The 22,278-nt window shown below is 33.0% G+C and overlaps 1 protein-coding gene across 1 annotated transcript in view; it reads left to right on the top strand.

The window, feature by feature from the left end:
• The window catches only part of LOC138318153 (protein phosphatase 1 regulatory subunit 14C-like), a 44,139-nt gene that overhangs the window by 5,030 nt on the left and 16,831 nt on the right, over positions 1-22,278 (top strand). The window contains exons 2-3 of the mRNA XM_069260290.1: positions 1,253-1,592; positions 16,523-16,609. Coding sequence (XP_069116391.1) covers positions 1,253-1,592; positions 16,523-16,609 — 427 coding nt within the window. The remainder of the gene's footprint in view (positions 1-1,252; positions 1,593-16,522; positions 16,610-22,278) is intronic.

The raw sequence follows: 22,278 nt of genomic DNA, 5'->3' as shown, positions 1-22,278 counted from the left end.
GTATATGATTAAATCATTTCTCAATATTTAGAGGATCAAACTTTCGGGATCATAGCAATGTCCCGCGAAATCACGAAAATATCGTCCTCGCGGAAATAACCGGCTCTACAGTGCGCGGTATCTGCTCTGACCATTATACGTATTTCACATGATCATATGGTTGTTTCAACCAGAGATATAAATAGTAATTAAATTATCGATGTCTTTGTATAAACGTACATGAAAATGAAGTTTCCTCATTGATTCATTTAACTGATGTATCCCCGAAGATACATTTAGGCTTTTCTAGATCAAAGATTAGAACAGACTATTGTGAATTTCCAGGAGTGAAGGAGTAACCCAACCAATAAATGATAGCTCACCTCACTATGGGGACATAGAATGAAAAATACTCAATTATTTTACAACTGTGATAAAACAGAGATTAAATACCGTTTATTTATAAATATCTACAAGTGTATTTGTGCCAAAAGAACAATTAAATTTTAGCTAAATCATGGTCACTTATCGGACAAGAAGAGAAAAAAAAAAGAAGAAAGAAAATCGGACAAATAATTTGACACTTAATGTACTATCGGTTGTACACGATTATCAGATTTAGTTGCATTTCCAGACCAACGGCCATATTTTTTCAATGAAGAAAAACTAATATAAGCAAATGTTGAGTAGAAATTTATTTCCATGAAACCATAATTACATATTATTTGATACTGGATATCCCATAAGTATATTCACTATATCTGTACATATTGATTTCCATATACTGTACTCCTAATAATGATAAAATTGAGAGGTGTGATTGGTTGAAATATATCGCATCTTCAATGTTTGAGTGTTTCATGTTGTGGGCTACTTTCTTTTTTTTAGTTGGAAGAAGGGGGAGGAGGAGGGGGTCACGTTTATTGCTAATTTGAATTTTAGATGCGCATAGTTCAATATTTGAGAGACAACATTTCTCTGTCTTATAAAATATAATTTCATAAAAATTGTTTCGAGTTTCGTTTCGATGGCGAATCCGAAAGATTAATTTGCCAAATATCTTTTGATATTCCTACGCATGACCACTTTGTACACAGTGTTTACATTGCAAGAGAAAATAGTTCTTAATATGTTTATTGTTAATAAATGTTTTATGGTTTGATAGGCCATACTATTGATTTATTTGACATAATGTTATATAGCTTGAATCAAAAATTAACAAATCATTGCGAAATAAGAGTTTTCAATTTCTGGGTAATTTTTCTCACTGCAGTGTCCCGAAGCCTGGCATAAAGAGTGTTGGGTTCACTAACGTAATGGCGACATACACTGCCGCACCAAACTACACAAGTTCTATGGATTCTTATCGTCCTACGAATCAGTCAGGAGCCATTAATACTTCATCAGCTCCTGCACAAAGACAAGGTTCTGCAGATTCTAACTCTCCGAGAGGTCACGTCAGCTTTACAAAACCAAATCGTGACGAAGAAAAGGAAAAACGACAGAAGTATTTGACAGCGCGCTATGGACAACACCAAATGATGTTGATTCGTAAAAGATTGGCAGTGGAAGATTGGTTATATGAACAACTAAGGGATCTTTACGACTGCGAGGTCAGTATAATACTTATTACTTAAATTTAGATATTTTATTTAATCTTAATTAGATTGGCGGGACAACCCGCCACATGTACACATCACTGATACGGAGGCTGGAGTCGGATAGTTCATTGTTTTCCTTGGGACTTTTTATAAGAAGACATGCTCATTTGGTGTGTTCACCAGAAATACACGTCTTCTTTTCTTTTATTATTGATATCAATGAGCAATAGCTTTATTACTAGTAATTTTATTTTAAGTGAATTTTGCATTGGCTACATGTTTTACATGTTTCAGTTGCAAAACAGCTGTGCTTTACATTTATGCAGACTAAACATCTTATCTCAATGTATAGCACTATGCAATTTACCAAGTACTACACACATGTCTTGTGCATACATGAGTAACATGACTATTATTGTTTGTGTAAAACCACATGTGAATAAATGTGTGTAGTAAAATGCACATCATTCTTATGTGACAGCTGAGGTGCAGTATAAATGTGATCTGTTGACACATGTCAGACTGTTGGGATGTCAGTTTGCCCGACAGCTTCCTGTATACAATGTTTGTCCAATGAAGAAAACACCTCTCCTTTCATCATGTGTTATCACATTGCATCGACTTCCGAAAAACTTTCTAACAACCAAAAAAGTGCCTCAATATATTATGCATTATGTCCCCATGTTTACTCATTGGTAATAGTTTAACTTTTAAATGTACTATTGATCTTTTTAATTCCATGTATTTTTCATACTGATAATAAAAGTACCTCTATATGTAGATTTTGGCTCAAAATTTTCATGTGATAATTGAAAATTACTATTTAATTAAAGCTCATAAAATTTAATGATGTCTGCAATGATACACTGCTTTGATTTCTGTAATTAAAACTTTGTTATACAAAGTGTTGCAAACATTGTGATCAAACATTGTAGCATACATGTAATATATGTATCATGTGCTATACAATGTATTACAGTAACATTAATGCAATACACAGTTAGATATCTTCATTCTTATCAATTAATATAAACCACTATAGAAGGTGTGTAGGTTATACACACTTTAATTGATTTACAATGCATATATTATATTCTGCATAATAGGAAAATTCCATTTGGTTTCTCATAATTGAATTATCTAATGAAAATAAATTACACAAAATAAATGACAATTTCCTCCATTTTTAATCAAAATAATCTGTTAAGGAAATTAATCCCCATTGGCACTGTAATCACATTACAGTACAACCTAGTCCTTTTCCCCGAAGTATACTAACTTAATACATAGCTCGACCCTTTGTCTCTTACTGGCGTGATCTGAAGTACATATGTATTAGGAATATGTAACTCTTCAATAACTGTAAAGTAAGCCTAACTAAGTACAGGAGACAGCAGAGAAAACCTGTTTACAATACAAATGCTATCTTTGAACAGGAGCCTTTGTCTGCGGTATGTTTGTGTTTATCTACATTATTGCGTTATAGGTGGAGTAATTCAATGATAGTGGCTCGATAATGTAATAAAAGGTTTGGCCATCTGGTAGTATCTGGTAGTTTTCAGACAGACCGTGAAATCTGACAATAGCTAAGCATAAAACCTATTCTAGCTTCATTGCATTATTGGATTTTTTTTTTGTCTTTTCTTTAATATAAGATGACTGAAGGGTTTAAAGTTTCCCAAATTTGGGTTGCAGGAGCATGGTGGTTCATTGATTAATAAACCATAATTTTGGCCATATCAGTATCATCATATCTGCATGTGCAGATCCCAAAGATGCAGAAGGCAGACATCTTTTAATGGGCGAAGTTTTATTCAATCCTGTCCCAGTGGGTATTTCATATTTTGTCATGAAGATATGAATGAATGTGCAGTGACATATATGATAATGTATCTTATAATTGTGTTCTTTGTTCCCAGAATAATTTGATTAATTTTGTTATAGATATAAGTCCGTTAAAAATAACCATAGATTTATCTAATAATTAAAACAATTCAGCAGCCATTTGATTTATTGAAATTATATAGATTACATCCAATATTTGATAATTGTTATTAAGTAAAGATTTCTTGATAGATGCAATTGAACCTTTATTGGCGGCATCTTTTTTATTCTTCAACTTCGCAGATTCTTAAAGTTAGGATTGACATTCCGATATAGCATTAGATAACACCATAGGTCTAAAATGTGGAGATAAGCGTGGATTCATGACACACACATTTCAATAATGGTCTGTTTTAGATTCCATACCACCTTAATAGTTATATATAAAACTGTTTCTACGTGTGTGTTTTATAAAACATCTGTATGAGTAAGACATCAAATATCGAGGGATTAAAATAATGGTTGAATTTATTGTATGTCCGTGTCACCGTGTTTAGGAACGGATCAAAGCCGACTATATAATGGAGGACAAAATCCTGTTTATAGTGGTGACAAACTTCAGATCCACTCACTCACCGATAGCTGTCCTGTAGTAGAGCTATAAAAACTGGAGACAGAATTAAGATCAATATGTCACTTTAACAAAAAGTTTAAACAGCTTCCTGTCGTATTATTGGTATAACTCGCAAATAATGGAAAAAATATTTGTGTTTACGCCTGAAGTATTAGGAGAAAATGTCAAGCAGCTCTGTGAATGGTTTAAATTTTAAAACCTGAATAAAATTGAAAGGTGTCATACAAAATCCTACCTGTATAAATAACGGGCCAATTTCCTTTCCATTGAGTAATGCGGATGTTCTTGACATTTTTTTTGTTATGGTAATGATAAGTATTAGTTGTTACATTGTACAGCCTTGTGCTTATCAAATAACATTGTTCTGTAAAATGCACAGCAGATATTGAGGAAATGTAAAGTTATATAATTATTGAATGTCAACTTTAAAATGAAAATGATACATTCTTAAACATTCTTAAATTGCAATTAGCTCATTGTCGTATGGTTTTCAACATACAATAAAATTTATTGCTCGAAACTCTTGGTTGGTATATTAATTTATGACACGTACCATTACAAATTATTTCTAATTTGATGATTTGACATATTTAACAACTATTGTAGTCTACAGCTGTCTTAAGCTGTATTTTCTGAAAATGGTTTAAAGTTCACCCAATCAGGACTGCCGGGATATAATTTTACTACGAAGCTCCTTTTGATATTATAAATATAGGGCAATCATGATCATATCATTTAGCCTCTTGAACAAAAAGTTTTTTTTACTGCCAGTCAGCCTTAGCTTAAATGGTTTTCTAGATCGGCTCGATAAGAGAGATCTTTGTAATAAAAAAACACCTTCTCCCTCCTATGACATCAGCATATTGATTGAACTAAAATAAAATCAGACAAGGAATGAAACAATAATTCATATGATACCACTTCATGACTGAGACAGAGATGTCCTGTCTGATATAGTAAGTTACAAATTGTTATATTGGTGTCATTTTCAAAATTGTCTGAAAGCTATAGAACTAATTGTTTGTTTCCTGTACAACTTCAGTGGTGTTTTATTAGATTGACTTAAATTTCACACATGATGAATAAAAGGTCAGACATATTTTAGCATGTTTCTGTAAGCCAGAGAATGTGATAAATGTCAACTTTATCTATTCAAACTATTATTTTAAAGGTGTATTTTATACATTCAACAAGAATCTTTTAATAACCTACTTAAAAACAACCTTTTGGTTAATATGGTTATGTATTAGTTGTCACAAAATACCACAGAACTGAATGTTCAGGTGGCTATAATTATTTCATTAGCTTTAGTTACAATATAAAGAAATACCTTTAGTATAGATCTATAGCTGCTCAGGGGTGGGTTTAGGGTAAATTGTTAGTTGGGTAATAGATATTTGGCTATCACACCTGAGTTCAGCCAGGTGACAATCTACCTGTGTTTATTGTGGACAGGTGACAGGAAGTCAAAGTGTGAGGTGAGGCTGAGGTCCAGGAAACAACCTGTCCTGTGGCTTTTTACCTGTAATTAGCCTGGTCTAACACACCTTTATATCTCACCTGTACTATAGCATCAACTGTTTACCTGGTGTGTACAATCATCAATGAATGATTCAGGTGTTACATGTAACAGTACAGCTAACAGGAGGTAGCACTGACTTAGATATTGACCATATTAGTTACGTTGTAATTTAAACCTCAACAGGATCTAGTGGTTAATTAGAAGCAGGTATTATATCAAGAAAAGGATACCGATGCATCATTAATTCTTTTGTTTAAAAATGCTTTTATAAAGTAGTAGTGATGACCAATCCTTTATTTAGCTGGACCATTGAAGATACATTATGTATTGGATTTGAAACTGAAATTCATGTTTGATTTATTCAGTCTTGCATAACACATACAGATACACCTCTTAAGAATAAGTTTTTAAATTTATTTTACTAAGTTCTAGCTAGCTAGTGTGTATTATACATTTCTTAAATTTCACCAGAAGATACCATCAGCTTCAGCTTCTTGTTTTGTTTAAATGTCATCTGTACATATAATGTCTTTAATTGAACCCAGTGAAGCATGAGCTACCAGAATTATTAAACACCTATTTTGTATGTAATCTGTTCAAAGGGTTCATAAGCTATATCATTGACACATTTTCAAATTATGCACAACCATGCATGAAAACTAAAATTCACATCATATTTGCAGGACTTTTAGATAAAAATCATTATAAAACTAGTATAATAAATAAGTCTACACCAACATTTATAGATAGTGCATATATATATATATATATATATATTATGTAGTTGGTGAAAGTCTGATCACTATATATGACCTGCTGTAATTTATTATATTGATCACATATCGAGTGAAATCAATTATTAGAATCAGAATGTGTAGATCAGTAATGTACCCAAAGAGTGTATAGATTTGAGTGCTCATGTGGTAAATACCATAACCATACATTAGTATGCCCATGCAGGTTTGCTTTGAATTTCACTTCAAAGAGAAGGTCATTATGGTCCTTTTATGTAAATGTACCGATATTTATATATTTACATACATTGGAATATTTGCTTCCAATGACCAAGGTTATTCTGAAATGATTATTTGGCATACAGTATATGATTGGTATTAAGGTACAACAAGGTCAAAGGAATAAAGGTGAAAAATTGTTGTTATACAATGCCTTACCTGGTATTTGATTTTCATTAATACATACTTACAAGTATGACCAGGAAGACCAATGTTCATAACTGAAGATAAACAATATGGTTGGATACACCCTGTGGAATCTATGTACCCAAATTATTGTTGTAATCTGATCTGGGTTATTCATTATCTTTCGATTTGTTTGTGTATCATCAAAAAAGTCTCTTGATTATGAGTATTCTGTTACATTGGCACAAGGCCAGGAGAAGATAACTCTTGTTTATGGTTAAGATTTGTCAATTTAAGGAGAACAGCCAGCTAGGTACGTAAATACAGACACCCTGAAAAGGTATGATTGAAAACCAGGTAAATGGAAGCTATATTGGTAGCTCTGATGCTGCAACAAATTTTTCAGCTCCCACTGCATGCAAACAGTTGGGTTTTGTTTTTTTTTTTTTTTTAAATTGGTATTTTAGAGATAAATTGTCAGCATTTCCTCTAAAAAATATCAATTTAGTACAAATGGTACAAATGTACTATATGAAGATATGATTTGTGTTGCCTAGTGTAGGATATTGATCAGTAAATAATATAATGACAGCGCAGGCAAATTGTTTCAATTTTGTGCTGATTTCCACATAGATATATCTCCTTTTAGAGAAACCATATCAGTTGATGAACATGCATTAGGCTCATGTAATTGGGATTCATACTTTAATGATGATTATATATATCATCACCTTTATAAGATTGATTAAGAGGTGTCTTAATTTGATAAGGCTTTGCTCAGCATGATGACCACAAAAATAAATATTTATTGATCACGAGTTTTATCTTATAGAGTGTCTGATTTGTATGCCATTCCTTACTTACTATGCAAATCTATCTGTATATATTTAAGATTTGGCCCAAACCCAGTGATCATAATACCAGTTCACATATAGCACTGACTGCACTATCAAGATGCAGTCCATGTACATTTATTTCTCTGACAGGGTATACTAGTAATTAAAAAAATTATGGTTTTGCTGGAATTTTTGATAACAGCAGATAGTTTTAAGTCTGTTTGTAAATATATTGTTTTGCATTTGAATTAAGATCTAACACAGCCACCGCCAGTAAAGTTTTGACTGATTTATTGTGGAAATTGAGTGAAGTACTTGAATATCTCCATGATCACATCATTGTGTCACTGGGTGACTAACGTTTATAAAAAGCTGTACTATGGTGAGAACAGACCGCTAAAATCAATACCTGAATTAAAAAAATCTTGCTGTTTTCATTGCATGGTCCTGAGTACTCTGTAGTAATTTGCATCATGATAACATCGCTGTTACAGTCCTCGAGGAGCAATATGGTTAGATCTGGGATCATGGAGCTATTTAGAAAATCTCTCTAGTCTCTATGCTTCCCTGATCCTCCATGATGGCATTTCCTGATCTAGTAACGAAGCAAACTTTGGCATTTGTGAATCCATCAATGTTCGTTAAAGCTCACCGGGCCAGACATAGATGGGGAATGTGTAGCAGAGTAATAAGATCAAAATCACATTTAACTTGTAAGATTACGATAGAGATTCAGTTCACGTGGTACTTATAAATTTCAATCGACTACAAAATATACAGTTACAAAACCTTCTATGTCGCTTCTCCATGTAATTTGTTAAGGTGAAATCACAATAGGGAGAATTAATTGATTTTGTTTAAAAGATAAAAGGGTTTCAAAAGAGTGACTCAGCTCAGCTTGTTTGAATCGTCTTTTGATGATTACATGTTTGATCACATTTGTTTCGTTTAGGTTTAAAAAAAAAATCTCCCATCATTCAAGAAAAAGGAGATCTATTTATATTTATTAATGAATAAAGAAGTGACTAACCACAGATAACTTCAATTCATTTACTAAAATAACATGTTAGTGCTTGCTCAGTTTCAATATCAATTTGATTTCACTGCTATATCATATAATATAAGTAAAAGAATTTCATGCTCATAAAGAAGTGCGATTATATATATACAACCATTAGGTTCTGTGTTAGTCAGAATATGCATGTTTACTGAAGTTTTATTTACAACTGTTCAGGATATGTACAATGCATTTAAACACAGGGATATAGACACAACACATCTATAGGTTTACTGTTTTTGACTCTATCAGTCTCTAAAATGTATAATGTGTGATGTCAGAAACAATAATTTATGGGCAGGGTACCAAATGCCTTCTAACCTTGATAATATTTTTGTTCAAAGACCAACAATTAAGCCGTGTTCATCTTGCCATTGATAATCAATAAGTATTTTAAAGCCTCTTTGTAATAAATTTCTTCAAAGGATTTTTATGTGCTATTTGCAATTTCATTTGCATTATAAAAGAATTCTCTTTAATTTTGAAATTAGAATGCTGTGCTGAAAATTGATAGGGTTTTATATACAAAAAGAGCTATTAAAGTATCCTGAATATGATAACCGAAGATTGAATGGGGTGTTGTTGTATACATTCATTGAAGGAGCTGATCATTTAAGCTATGTGTAAAAACTTGGGTAGCATTGATTTCATGTTTAAATTCAAGTAGGACGTGCTTGCATATGGAAACTTTTAAAATTCTTTAAAGGGCACTTAGGGAAGTGTTCTAGCAGAAAACAGATGGAAGACTGTAAGACATAAACATGATGCACTTGTCTTTCACCTAGATGACCTAAGTTCAAACTACAGTTAAAGATAAATGTTGCAAAAAATATGTTAAGTTACAAAATTGATCAAGTTATAGATTTTTCTTCTCTATTAGCTCTCATAGTTATGACCAATGTCTTGTTAAATATAACTTAAGAGATACCAAGAATTTCCTCAGAAGGTAAAGTATGACCTTCACCTCAAGAAGCACAATATATAACTTACATTATGACCTTAACCTCAGGGGGTGCAATATCGCAGCATGACTTTCCACACAGAAGATGCAATATTTAACATTTAGTATTTGACCTTCACCTCAGGAGGTGCAATATAATTTGGAGTATGACCATCACCTCTGGAGTTGCAATATAACTTAGAGTATGACCTTCACCTCAGGAGGTGCAATATAACTTAGAGTATGACCTTCACCTCAGGAGGTGCAATATAACTTAGAGTATGACCTTCACCTCAGGAGGTGCAATATTGCAGCATGACTTTCCACACAGAAAATGCAATATTTAACTTTCAGTATATGACCTTCACCTCAGGAGGTGCAATATAACTTGGAGTATGACCATCACCTCTGGAGTCGCAATATAACTTAGAGTATGACCTTCACCTCAGGAGGTGCAATATAACTTAGAGTATGATCTTCACCTCAGGAGGTGCAATATAACTTAGAGTATGACCTTCACCTCTGGAGTTGCAATATAACTTAGAGTATGACCTTCACCTCAGGAGGTGCAATATTGCAGCATGACTTTCCACACAGAAGATGCAATATTTAACATTCAGTATATGACCTTCACCTCAGGAGGTGCAATATAACTTTGAGTATGACCTTCACCTCAGCTCAGGAGGTGTGATATAGATTATAGTATGACTTTCTTCACAGGAGGTGTAATATAGCTTACAGTATGACCTTCATTTTTCTCTGCCTCTTCATTGTGATGTACTATCACACAGTGTGGACTTCTCTTTTGGGTTATACTTTTTCATTTAAAATGATGTTACCGTCTGTTTTCAGTAAAACCTGTGTATTTATCCAAATATTCTTGTTATTAATAGCTTGTCATATATATTTGCAATGAAGTCTATAAGCCCCTTCATCTTTATTTAATAAGGATCAACTGGTCATTATGGTCAGTGCTTCAGCAAAAATTTTACATCAGCCATATATTATACTTTTGAATATGTAAAAAAAAAAAATGATAAGAAATGACCATTCACTTTTACATATTAGTTTCTATATTTTTTGGAACTATACTGTAACCAGGTGTTACGAGTATGAAAATGAATAATTTCTCATTGTTCCAAACGAAGAAGATAAACTTTAAACTGATTTGACACATTTTTTAAGATAAAAAGATTAGATTATTTAAAAAAAATTCTTGCCATCCTCAACTTATGATATGGTCAGGTGTGTGAGGAACACCTATTTCAAGGTTCAAGCAAGATTGATCATCCCTAGTATCAGTTCAGATTCCATGCTGAGAACATGGTCTACATGTTTGTACTTGTAGTGGTTGATAAATGTTGAGAAAACATACTTGGCTAAGTGAGAAAATTAACTCTGTTGTTCATATCTGTGGGAAGAAATACCTGACATTACCTGGGTGACGTACGTGAGCAGGGCTGTTCCCTGCTGGGCCATATCAGTCAGGTGTGGTATTGGAGGATATACCAAAGGGGATGTTTGTTCCATTGGTCAAGTGACATTGGGGCTAGAAATTGGGGGTAGAGGGAATGTTGTGGAGTGTCGGGTGAAGATTAGAGAAAGGTGTTAGGAAAATGGCTTCAGTAGTGTGATGAGGGGTGAGAAGTATTATCTACAGATATTTGTCAGTGATGTCAGTATACACCTTGCTGGAACACCTGTTGAACATAAATCATGAAGTGTAGAAATGAGTCCGATGAAGTAAAAATGTATACACTTAAATTGTTAAAAATATTTACAAGCTGTAAGTAACCTAACTACTTTTTGGGGTCCTGATTGGCCAATAAGACATTGTTTATAAGACTTGTTTAGGTAAGAGGCCATTGCATGGCCTTCAAGGTTGAACCATAGGGATAGCTAGGATATGGTATTTATATGCATGTCCATCTTGTTTTGTCTCCTGCTGCAGGTTTATGAAAACTGTGCAGGCATTGTCAAATTGTGCGTCAATAGAATGCCAGGCTGGGTCACTGTATAATCTAATCAACAGGTGTGTAATACTACCTACATGGTTATATTTAATTTATATATTAATTTATTATAACGTGACAGCTATGTCTACATTAACCTATATATATCAATGATTAAGGGTATCTGTGCATGGCCAGCAATCTCAAAATCTGGTGAAGACACTATATTATTCCTTGCTATTCATGAATACCTTTACAACTTTCTAGTGAACCCCAGGATACTCTGAATGTTGAATTAAAACTCATAATCCATAAATGGATTAAGTTATTGACTAAGTAAACGGCATCCAGCAGGCTGGAAAATTCAGGGTACGGACGGCAAATTGGGCTTGGGACGATCAAAAGTGTTCAGATTAATTACCAGGAGGGTCCACTGTACTGTACTTCAATTGTCCTACGAGACATTGACATTTATATACTTGTGTGTCATAAAACCAAAGTGGTAGGAAGATTTCCTGCTGAAGTTATCTCAAAATCTGTTGAAATATTTCATCTGTAACATAACAATGTTAAAATCATCGGTACTCGATCAAACAAGAGATATGTGTTTGTTCCTCGGGGAATGTCATTGATCGTCCAGCATAAAAAGGAATTGATAAGTGGCACGAAAACGATAATAAACCAAGAAAAAACTATAAAATGAAATCAGTGCTATGTTAAATTTGTGATAAAGGTTTGAATGGGAACCACAGCCATCGATAATCACATGATAAAAATGTCTGTGTACACAAAAAGAAGGATAACATTTTATGTTGAATGTAATGTGAATTCTGACAACGATTTCTCAATCTAAAGGGAGTAGTTCGATCTGAAGAGAGTAGGTCGTCTTTTATCAATGGTCGTACCATGAAGGTTTCTCCTGTGTAGATCAGGCTAACATAAGATTCACACAAGGGTCTCTTTCAGGCTGTTTGGTGAATAAACAGGCAAATCATGAATTCAGACTTGGGTTTGCTTAACCTCCCAGGCGGGTGTTCAAAAATCAATAAATAACTAGTGTTGCATTCTTGGAAGCATACACATTATCATGACCATTTAGGCCACAAACTGGACACATGTATATTTATATAACTGGGTTACACCAAACAGAAAAGCCATGTCTTCTTGTACAAAATATTGCGAGCCGTCTTCTCCCCTAGAGCAAAGTTATGACTACTTGAATAACGGTACATAAGGGGCTCCTGTAATAATGACAGCTATCTAGCTATTTATGTATAGAAAAGTGAAGCGATTTCAAGAGAACATGCAATTTGATATTAGCCAAATATTGACATAAAGGATTTGGGGCCCTGGATTTAAGTTGTGGTGTAGACTGTGGAAAGTCTTCACTATATATCACAGGTGCACTGTGTGCTCCCAATACACAGAACTCAACAGTTAAGATGGTGCTCCCAATACACAGAACTCAACAGTTAAGATGATGCTCCCAATACACAGAACTCAAAAGTTAAGGACATGTAAGGTACATGTGTGTAAATTTTCATAAAGTTCCCTTTGAGCAAGTTAATTTCAACTTACGTATCTATAATGCAAATTGAAAATGGAGAGCAATTGTCACATATGCATATTTAAGTGATAGTAATTAATTATTCAAATTCAAGCTTTGCATTAAAGCTGCTTTCCAAGCTATCTATATATATATGTAAGAATCTGTTAATAATCTCTCAACCTCAGATGAAAATATTGCTGAATATTTCTCATCACTGTAAACCATATTTTGTATGTACATGTAAGTGCATTAAATAAGAACAACTACCGTGTATATTGACAACAAGATATGTGTTACACACGGTACTAGTGTTCCACCCTCCTACCAACATTCGGTAAAGTATGGTAGCATTATGGGATTACTGAAGTACTAAACGACATAATTCCACCTGAACACCTTTGTGGTGATTATATAGTACTTTAACCAATAGGATTACCATCTGGGGGAGTTTCACATAGATTTGGAACGTAGTTGGAGACAAAACAAGTCAAGTATATACTCGTTATAGCAAACTGTTACACTGAGTGTGGTAATGGGATCTATAGTACTGAAAAAGAAAAGCTTAATTTTCATTTTATACTTTTGGTGACTTATGTTTAAAGCCTTGAAATTTGTATAGTTAACTTATATATATATATATATATATATAGCAAACTGTGTATTGTAAAACGTCCCCACCTTAATCTTGGCTTATCATAATTATATGGGACATTATAGGTTTAAACCGTTTTGTATTCGTACAGTACTGTGTCTGCTATATGTTTTGATTGTTAAATTTTAGGACAAAATTTTAAGTAAAAAAGAATTTTAGAGTGAACATAACATGGTATTGAGAAAATTGCTTTCCCCTGGACACAAACCTTACAATGGTTTTTGAAGATAATTTACCAATAAAGGCTAGAAAATAATAAATCACTTTGAAAGCATGCAGGAAACCTTTCCAGTAATCAATTAAGTTATTTATACCAGTGATATATGGGACAGGCTGTTTGCCTTAATTTAGGTACAGTAGTTTTATGAAGTAGAATCTCAGAAGTATTAGGGGACAATATTATGGTAAATTAATACTCTTTTTGCCCGTAGGACTGCTTAATAATGTTTGTTTATCAGTGTCAGATATTAAAATACTTCATCCTATATTACCCAAGAGATATGCTCTATATTTTTAGGGCACCTGCTTCAGGTAGATGTTATATATATATTACACTCTTGTATAATGCACATATACTCCTTTTAATCCATTTAGATGCACATGGGAAATCAGTCTTTCAGTATCAAAATTGATCTGTCATCAGTTTGTTTAATGATTATTACGTGTGGTGTAAATAACAAAACAAGAAACAGAAACCTGCATGAACTTATCACCAGAGCCTGAGTTTTCTACTGAATTATAAAGTGTGATTATCTGCCCCTGGTTTGAAACCTTGAGACTTGTTTTCAGAGACTTGTGCCACACTAGTTGGTCAAAATAGTGATTGATGATTCAAGTGATTTTCAGTAAAAAGATTGTGATGTAGTTTGCAAAGATTTTAAAAACATATGCCGACCCTTGCCATGACAGCAGAACATTAGTCTTATATCATTATCAATTAAGGTGCATGCCACTCATCAACTAATTAAGGATTTTTTGTGTGTGTTTGTTTGTATGAGGGGATAGTGATAATAGCATGAGCACATATGTAATCCTAGCGAAGCTATTAAAGGTATGGATATTTGGTCAATGTCAGTGCAAACTGCCAATATTTAGTCATAAGCATTTTCAGGATCACAAAATAACCTTTTTATTAAACTTTAATTAATTAAACCTAAATCAATGTTGATAAGAATGAAACTTTTCACAGTGATAGACCAGCGATCCCACATAATTTGATTTCTGTTTCTAAATGTGAAATTTTATGACTACCCTTGCAGCTCCTAAATGTTTTGCCAATTAACACTATGATAATTGTATGAGATAGAAAAATCTTCACATCTCTTTTTTTCTTAATATTGTTCATTATATTAAACATAATCAGTGTGAATATGAAGTAGAATTCTATAACAAATATAAAAAATGATTTATCTGATTGGCTGATATCAAAACTACAATATTTACTCCTAAACAAATATCGGGTGATGATCGGAACTCAATGATGAGCCCAAGTCACATTAACATGTGTGAAATATTCACACTGCAAACTAGCATGAGGAACCAATGTGGACATCCAAACAGCAGTATACATCCGATAAGTCGTCATTATCAGGCCATTCCAAGGTAACCCTGTGTGTCTCTGACCCTGCCCGAGCCTAGCACAATGTCGTTTACTTAGGAATTCACAGCTCTTAGCCAGAACTGGAAATTGTCAACACGGTAGTGCTGAAGGGCTCCCTGTCTAGTAAACCTCGTAATCAGCGTGGAGTATTAGAGAGGTGTGTCCAGATAGAGATCTTGATAAAAAGTTTAATGGAGATGACCCGACTTCTTTACCTATAATTTACTTAACCTTGTTTCTGAACTCAATTTACATGTACAGGTAACTTGGAACTGTGTCTGTATATAGGTATATAGTTTTACCTTACTATTGCAGCAATCTGACTTAAAATTACTTGGAATAAAAACAATGACATGTGGTATTTGAATACATGTGTACTGCATCTAACTGTTTAGATAGTCACATGTACTTAAGCTTTATTTTGAAAATAAATAGAGCCGGTTTTGAATCTCTTAACAATAACATTGGGATTTGGTAGGTTTAGTAAGACACGGAGAAAGAATAAGGCATTGATTGGCCTTCCTCTGAGGCTGTTTATCCTCTGACAAGTACGCTGAAATACTGATGGAGAGGTGAAGAGTTTAAATCGTGTTATAGCCAAGCTGTCTGTTTATTGTATAAATCTACATTGATATAAGGTGTCTTTGGATCACTAATCCACATAGCTACACAAACAGGTAGCTTCATTCCTGTTATGACATGGCTCTGCATCTGATCATATTACAGTAAACAGCAATATTGTTTTTACATACTTTTCTGTTTTATGTTATTTATTTCACTAATATACCTTGTAACACTTCATGCTACTACCGTAATTACTAGAATATAGAAATTGTCACTGAAATTTAAAAAAATTCAAAGAATTATAATTTTGATCTAGCTAATATATCTAATTAGTCTCACTTATATGTCTTACTCTTGATTCTCTACCTACCCAGGTTACATCTTAGGGGAGATAATCTAGTGTAATTAGTTCTGGTGAAATATTTATATGAAAACTCAAGATGTGATGACCATCAAATCAATTATGAAAAATTGATTTATGTAAATTTGGTTACCATGAATGACATTTATATATCAGTTAGACTTACACTATTGTGTGAATTACTTTTATTATTATTTGTAATTGTAATATTGTTTAAGAACTGTTTAAGAATTTGGCAAGCTGAGACTTAAATGATAATATATTGTGCATGATGTTAATGTAATGTGAATGGTTGTTCATTATATTTTACAGGATGATTCAGATGACCATAACTGCAACCTTGATATGGATGACGTATTAAATTGTGACACGGAAGCCGAAATTCGAGAATATGCATCTGTAAGTATATTAGTGTTTGATGAGATCATTCTAAATGTGATAAGAGAATATGAGAATACTATGAGACCATTCTATTGGTTGTCCACATAAAATAGTTCCTGTTCCTAGCTCTGGCTATTACATTAGTGCAAGACTTCTGAAGTACTCTATCAATCTGTAAATGGTTATTGAATATTAAAGAATATAAACAAATCTCATGTAATAATTCAGAAAATGTTGATACATAAAGAAAACATTGTACCTATTTTACAGCTTTTATTTACTGCTTCATTCATATAAGCTGGGTATGCAAATAGCCCAGTGGTACATTCTTTGTTCTCCAAAAAATTATGTAAGCTCCTGTTATTATGTAATATTGAATATGTCTAACAGTATCCAAATATGTTATCCAAAATAGATTTAATTGATATCCCCTTGTATTAATCACCGTGCAAGTAAATCTGACAAGGGGACTACACATAAATCCTAGGTGCAATGAACTGTCATAAGTGATCATGAGATTATTTTTTTCTGTAAGGAAAGTTCAATCAAAACAAACTTTGCAGATACTGCAATGGGGAAAACCTTTATGTGAATGGAGACTCTGAAATCAGTAATCAGTCTATAAGTAGGTTGATCCTGAGGGAAGTCAAAATTTGACATTTAGAAAGATCATTATATCCCCATCAATTCCCTTTCTGTAACGTATGTCAACTCTACCAAATACCAGTTGGTGCAGAATGACCTTAGTCATGTACAAAATTGGTCTATTATACTGTAAATGCTGATATTTGTCTGATCTGTATAGCCCTGGACCTCGAACAGAGATTCCCTATGGCATTGAGATGTTTGACTTTACCATCACTGCACTAAAACAACTGTATATATATCTGGTACCAGAGAAGTATGTGGATTTGAATCCTCTCCAGTCTGGCCTTGGCAGGATAGGCAATTAAACTGCACATATCCGTCCAACTCCAGACATGTACATATGACACATCGCTTATATCAGATCCCTCTAATCGCTTGTAACAGACTTGTATTTAAGACAGAGACAAACAGATTATGTTATCTGAAAAAAATGATAAAGCTTCAAAGTTTTTTTATTCTCAGAGAGCACAGCTGATAAATTCTGCAGTACAGCTGCTGCCAAAGCAATATGTCATTGAAATTGTTTTGTTGTATTGATATTTCATGGGCGTTCACATTTAAGTATTCTGCATAATTTTCCATGATATTGATCATGAACATTTTGTAAGGAAATCCATTTTAAAACTAGCTGAACCAATTATGATGTTGATGTACATTTTGAAGGATGAGCAGATCAACATTATATATGTGTAATTTGTTTCATCTGTTGTTTAGTCTACCACGACAACATAACTACATCTACTCTAAAAATCAACAGGTTTGGACAAGTGTTATAAAGAGTGAATAATAAAAAAAAAAAAAAATAGCGTAGAGTTGGGAAATTAAACAGTATAGAAGTCATATGTGGCAAATGAAATATGGTTGTATTGTGCATTATAAACAAACAATTTCTACCTAATAAAGAATGAATATGAATAAGTGTTACCTACAGGATATAATCAAGTTACTTATCTATTGATTGAACCATGATATCATCATTACCATGCAGGTATTGTTGTCCTATTATCCCAGATATATATCTCAGTTAAATATAGTAGCTCATCATATGTCTACAGATACATTTAGGTGTATGGGGAAGATCAGCATCCATTAATTATTAATGAGTTAGTATCAAGATTAATCAATCAAATCAAGCACCAGGAAAACATGTTTGTTATCAGTATTTGAAGTGATAAAACTGACCAATGGGAGTTATTGAATGATGAATCAAGTTTTAACATCTGGGAGTCTATGTGATCAAACTGGAACACCAACATGATAGCTAACATATACCAGTCACCTAATAATACGGTATAATAAAAAAAAACTGGGTAACACCAGCCTTTATTGACCACTTCTGTATAGTGACAACCTGCATCATATGACTGCTTTCTTGGCTAATTTCAACACAATTTGACCAGTGTATTAAAGATCACTTGGTCATATGTTATAAAATCCATTCCCTTTTGTCCCATGTGTGGTCTTTATAGACAGTTTTACATTGTTGTATATAAAAGATTTTAGTGCAAGGACCAGCATCAGACCTTATATCCTGGCCTACTTTACTAAAACTATAGATGTTTAATAGTCATGATATGAACACATCCTTTATCAAATTTAGAAGTCTTTAAATGTGTCTTAATGTACAGCTTAGAACTGCAGACTTGTCTGGAAAATAGGTCATAAAAATTAAAGAAAAGGCAGCATTTGTGTATGTAAGGAGATCATGCGCAGATTAACCAACATCATTATAACTAATTTGTGGTAACTTAGGAACAGAAATTTAATTCCTCAATTTGCTGATTTTAATTATATGGCAAAGGAACAAATTGTATGAGATTGAATAAAAAACATTATGCTATAAAAAACAGTTAAACATTTGTATAAATGAAGTTAGAAAATAAGTTTGAGCTTGCAACGAAATGACTTTCATTAGTTTTGTACAAAAACCAATTTTCAAGAGTAATCATTTAATTTCAACAATGTAAACGGTTGCATATTAAAAGTTGCCTCTGTATAATCTGTACAAGCATTTAAGAGAATTACAATTAATGATGATGACTAAGTATGTTTATGATATACCAAGACAGACATAGATCCACATATTTATTTTACTAGGTACACAGCACAACTCTGTCTTGTCTACCCTCGGGGGTCAGTTTGAGGTGAATCATTATATTCGTCAGCACCCTTAGCTATACATATATAAGTTAAAACTGACATACATTCATTAGACATACTTTCTCTTTCTACATATATATACATTTCTAATTCATCACTTCACCAAACCATGTTTCCTGATGCAGCCTCAAGGTTTCTGGTCTAGACTTCTTCTCATTTCATAGATTGGGAATTTCAGAATAGCAATTTGACAAATGGCTTCGTGACTTGTTGATTAAATTTTAGTGTAATTGTGAGATATTTTCAGGTGCTTGCAAAGTATGAAAAGAATGTTAGTAGCAATATCACATGACAAAACTGGTGTATCCGGTAGATTTGTTTGCAATCCTTTATCATTTATGAAGCATCTTCCGTTAAAACTGAAATAAAGCCATGTGATTAAGATAGTGTCTGATAGCCATCATGTACCTGTGTGATTTTCATGTTTTAATTTCACTTTTGCTATGGAAACCTTTTCAGTCAATAACATTTCTATTCAAATATGTAAAGAGACTGATTTCCACTGTATCTAAATTTTAAAGAATTTAAAAAAAAAAGAAAGAAGAAAAGATGGAAAAAAAAATCATCGACCATATGATAACTGATAGCTGTTATGTTAAGTAATCACTGTTGGTGTATAAATGGTTACAGCAGGTTTTCCATCAATCATCTGTCAGTTCTGGCCGTCAAGTTAATGTATAGATACTAGGAAAATTGCCAATGTGCACATAATCCATATGCATTTCATTTATACCATACACTTAAGCATTCTTTTAGATCAATAGATTTTACCGATGTTTTTCATGAATAATACATTTTATTCAAAACTTCAGGATTTTATATATCATATTTGATATATAAAATGTTTTCCATGACATCTCTGCAGGTCAGCTGTGGTATAAATTGTACAGAATTATAGGTTTACTGATGGAGACAATAATGCATTAAGTTTTGGCACTGATTTTATCTTGTCTGCTCCAATATTGTAGCTATACTGGTATAGATCTAATCCGGTAGGCCGGTATTGGAGGGTTCGAAGTATTGATGTAAGGTCAACTTTATCTGTATATTCTGGTGTGAAATATTCAATATTCACATCCCTCCTGACAATCATTTTGGAGACTAAATGTCAAATGTGAGAACCATATGTATAATGGTAATTAATGCTTTATGGGTGAAGTGTACTTGAATCCTGTTTTGTCTCTCATTGATTTTCTGCCTGTCATTGTTCTGGTAGGTATCAACATTTTATGTATCTTTGTAAATCCCTTTGGAATGATCACTATAATTTGTACTCTGAGTTATAAAATGTCAGCATGTTCTTTAATATGTACTATAAATTGTTTGGGTCAATTAAAGTTCATAGATTGTGTTCTTGCTCTGATTCCTGTTTTGCTCAGCTTCCATAATTTCCAAACTGTTCAATACCAGGGAATATTTATATGAAAGTTGCAGCGTACCGGTAATTATATTATCTATAAACCATGCACTGTGATGTGCTCTAATGGGATTTGAATATTTAATTGAATTTACAAAATGAAGGTTAAAAAATAGGGTACATATAAGATATGGGACATTCATGTACACACCATTGGCACACTGATCCATAAAAACTCACACAATCAGCTGTGCGGTTTTTTTCCACCTAGTGTGTTGGAATCTGCTCCTGTCAGATATGTATGTTTGTAGTTTGCAAATATTTGTCCTGTCATGTTCATCAAATAACAGACATCTTTGATAACATTTTGAGGGTATGGTAGAATGTGAACCAAGACCTGCTTGCGGTCAAGTACTTGAACGTTGAGTGTGTTTTTTGTGGACATAAGTGGGTAAAGAAAATATCAAACTTGTGACAAAGATTGTTGAAGAAAATGCCGTTATTATTTCTACATAATCATTTCAATTCCTTTCTACATAATCATTTAAATTTGTTTGATTCCACTTGACAATTACCCTTTGTAAGCATTTATCTGAATTAGACCTACATAAAGTTTCCATGTTAAAGAATATAAACTGTCTTGTTAATTAATGCAATTAAATGAGTACAGGAAATGTTAAGAACATGTTATGTAGAAAACAAAAAAAGGCAAATCAAGAAAGGAAATATGAATGGTGATGTTTCTATAGTAACTATATAGAGGTCAGAATAAAGAGAGGAAACGTGAAGGAAGATGCTGTTGTAAGTGTACAGGTGACTTCCTGTGTATAAACAGACTTAAAAGGGAGATGTTTCTATCCATACATCATAGCGTGTCAGGTAGGATTTATAGCTGTCGTGAAACACTGACACACTGACGTCCATTATAACACACCAGTACCTCCCACACCTCAATTCTCTTCTAATTTATTGTCAAGGTCAAAGTTCAAGTGCAGGTTTAATTTGATTAAACTGATTCATTATACACTGTACATATACATGTATATATATATAATTATCTCTGTAAAATTATGACTACACATGAAATAAAATTACTGACAAGGGGAGACAACCTATAGTTTTGATGACATATTCAAAATAATCAGCCAGACAAATAAGGTTATAAATATAATGATGCTAATTAATACCCCTAGTAATAATTTGTACAATTACTGTCGGATATTAACATCTCCATTGAATTCACCCATATGCAAGATCGAGAAGAAGAAGATACCTAGATCCAAAGTAGTATATATATATATCCATCTAACTTTAAACCTTCCCTTCTTTACAATATCATGATTACAACAATTAGTATAGTTAAAGCTTCTATTCAGTGATAGGTTGGTTAAGAGCTTGTTTTAACATTTAAATTGGATAAATGAAGAAAAAAAACCTCGAGTCACTCAAATGATTGTCATTATATTGACAATATGTTAATGCTCAGACCTTGTGATCAGGTATTCATGAGTATATGGACCAT

The sequence above is a fragment of the Argopecten irradians genome, chromosome 3, assembly GCF_041381155.1.
Source record: "Argopecten irradians isolate NY chromosome 3, Ai_NY, whole genome shotgun sequence".
In the NCBI taxonomy this organism is placed as follows: domain Eukaryota; kingdom Metazoa; phylum Mollusca; class Bivalvia; order Pectinida; family Pectinidae; genus Argopecten; species Argopecten irradians.
Note: the sequence above shows the minus strand (reverse complement) of the source record. Positions and strands in the feature narration are given on the sequence as shown.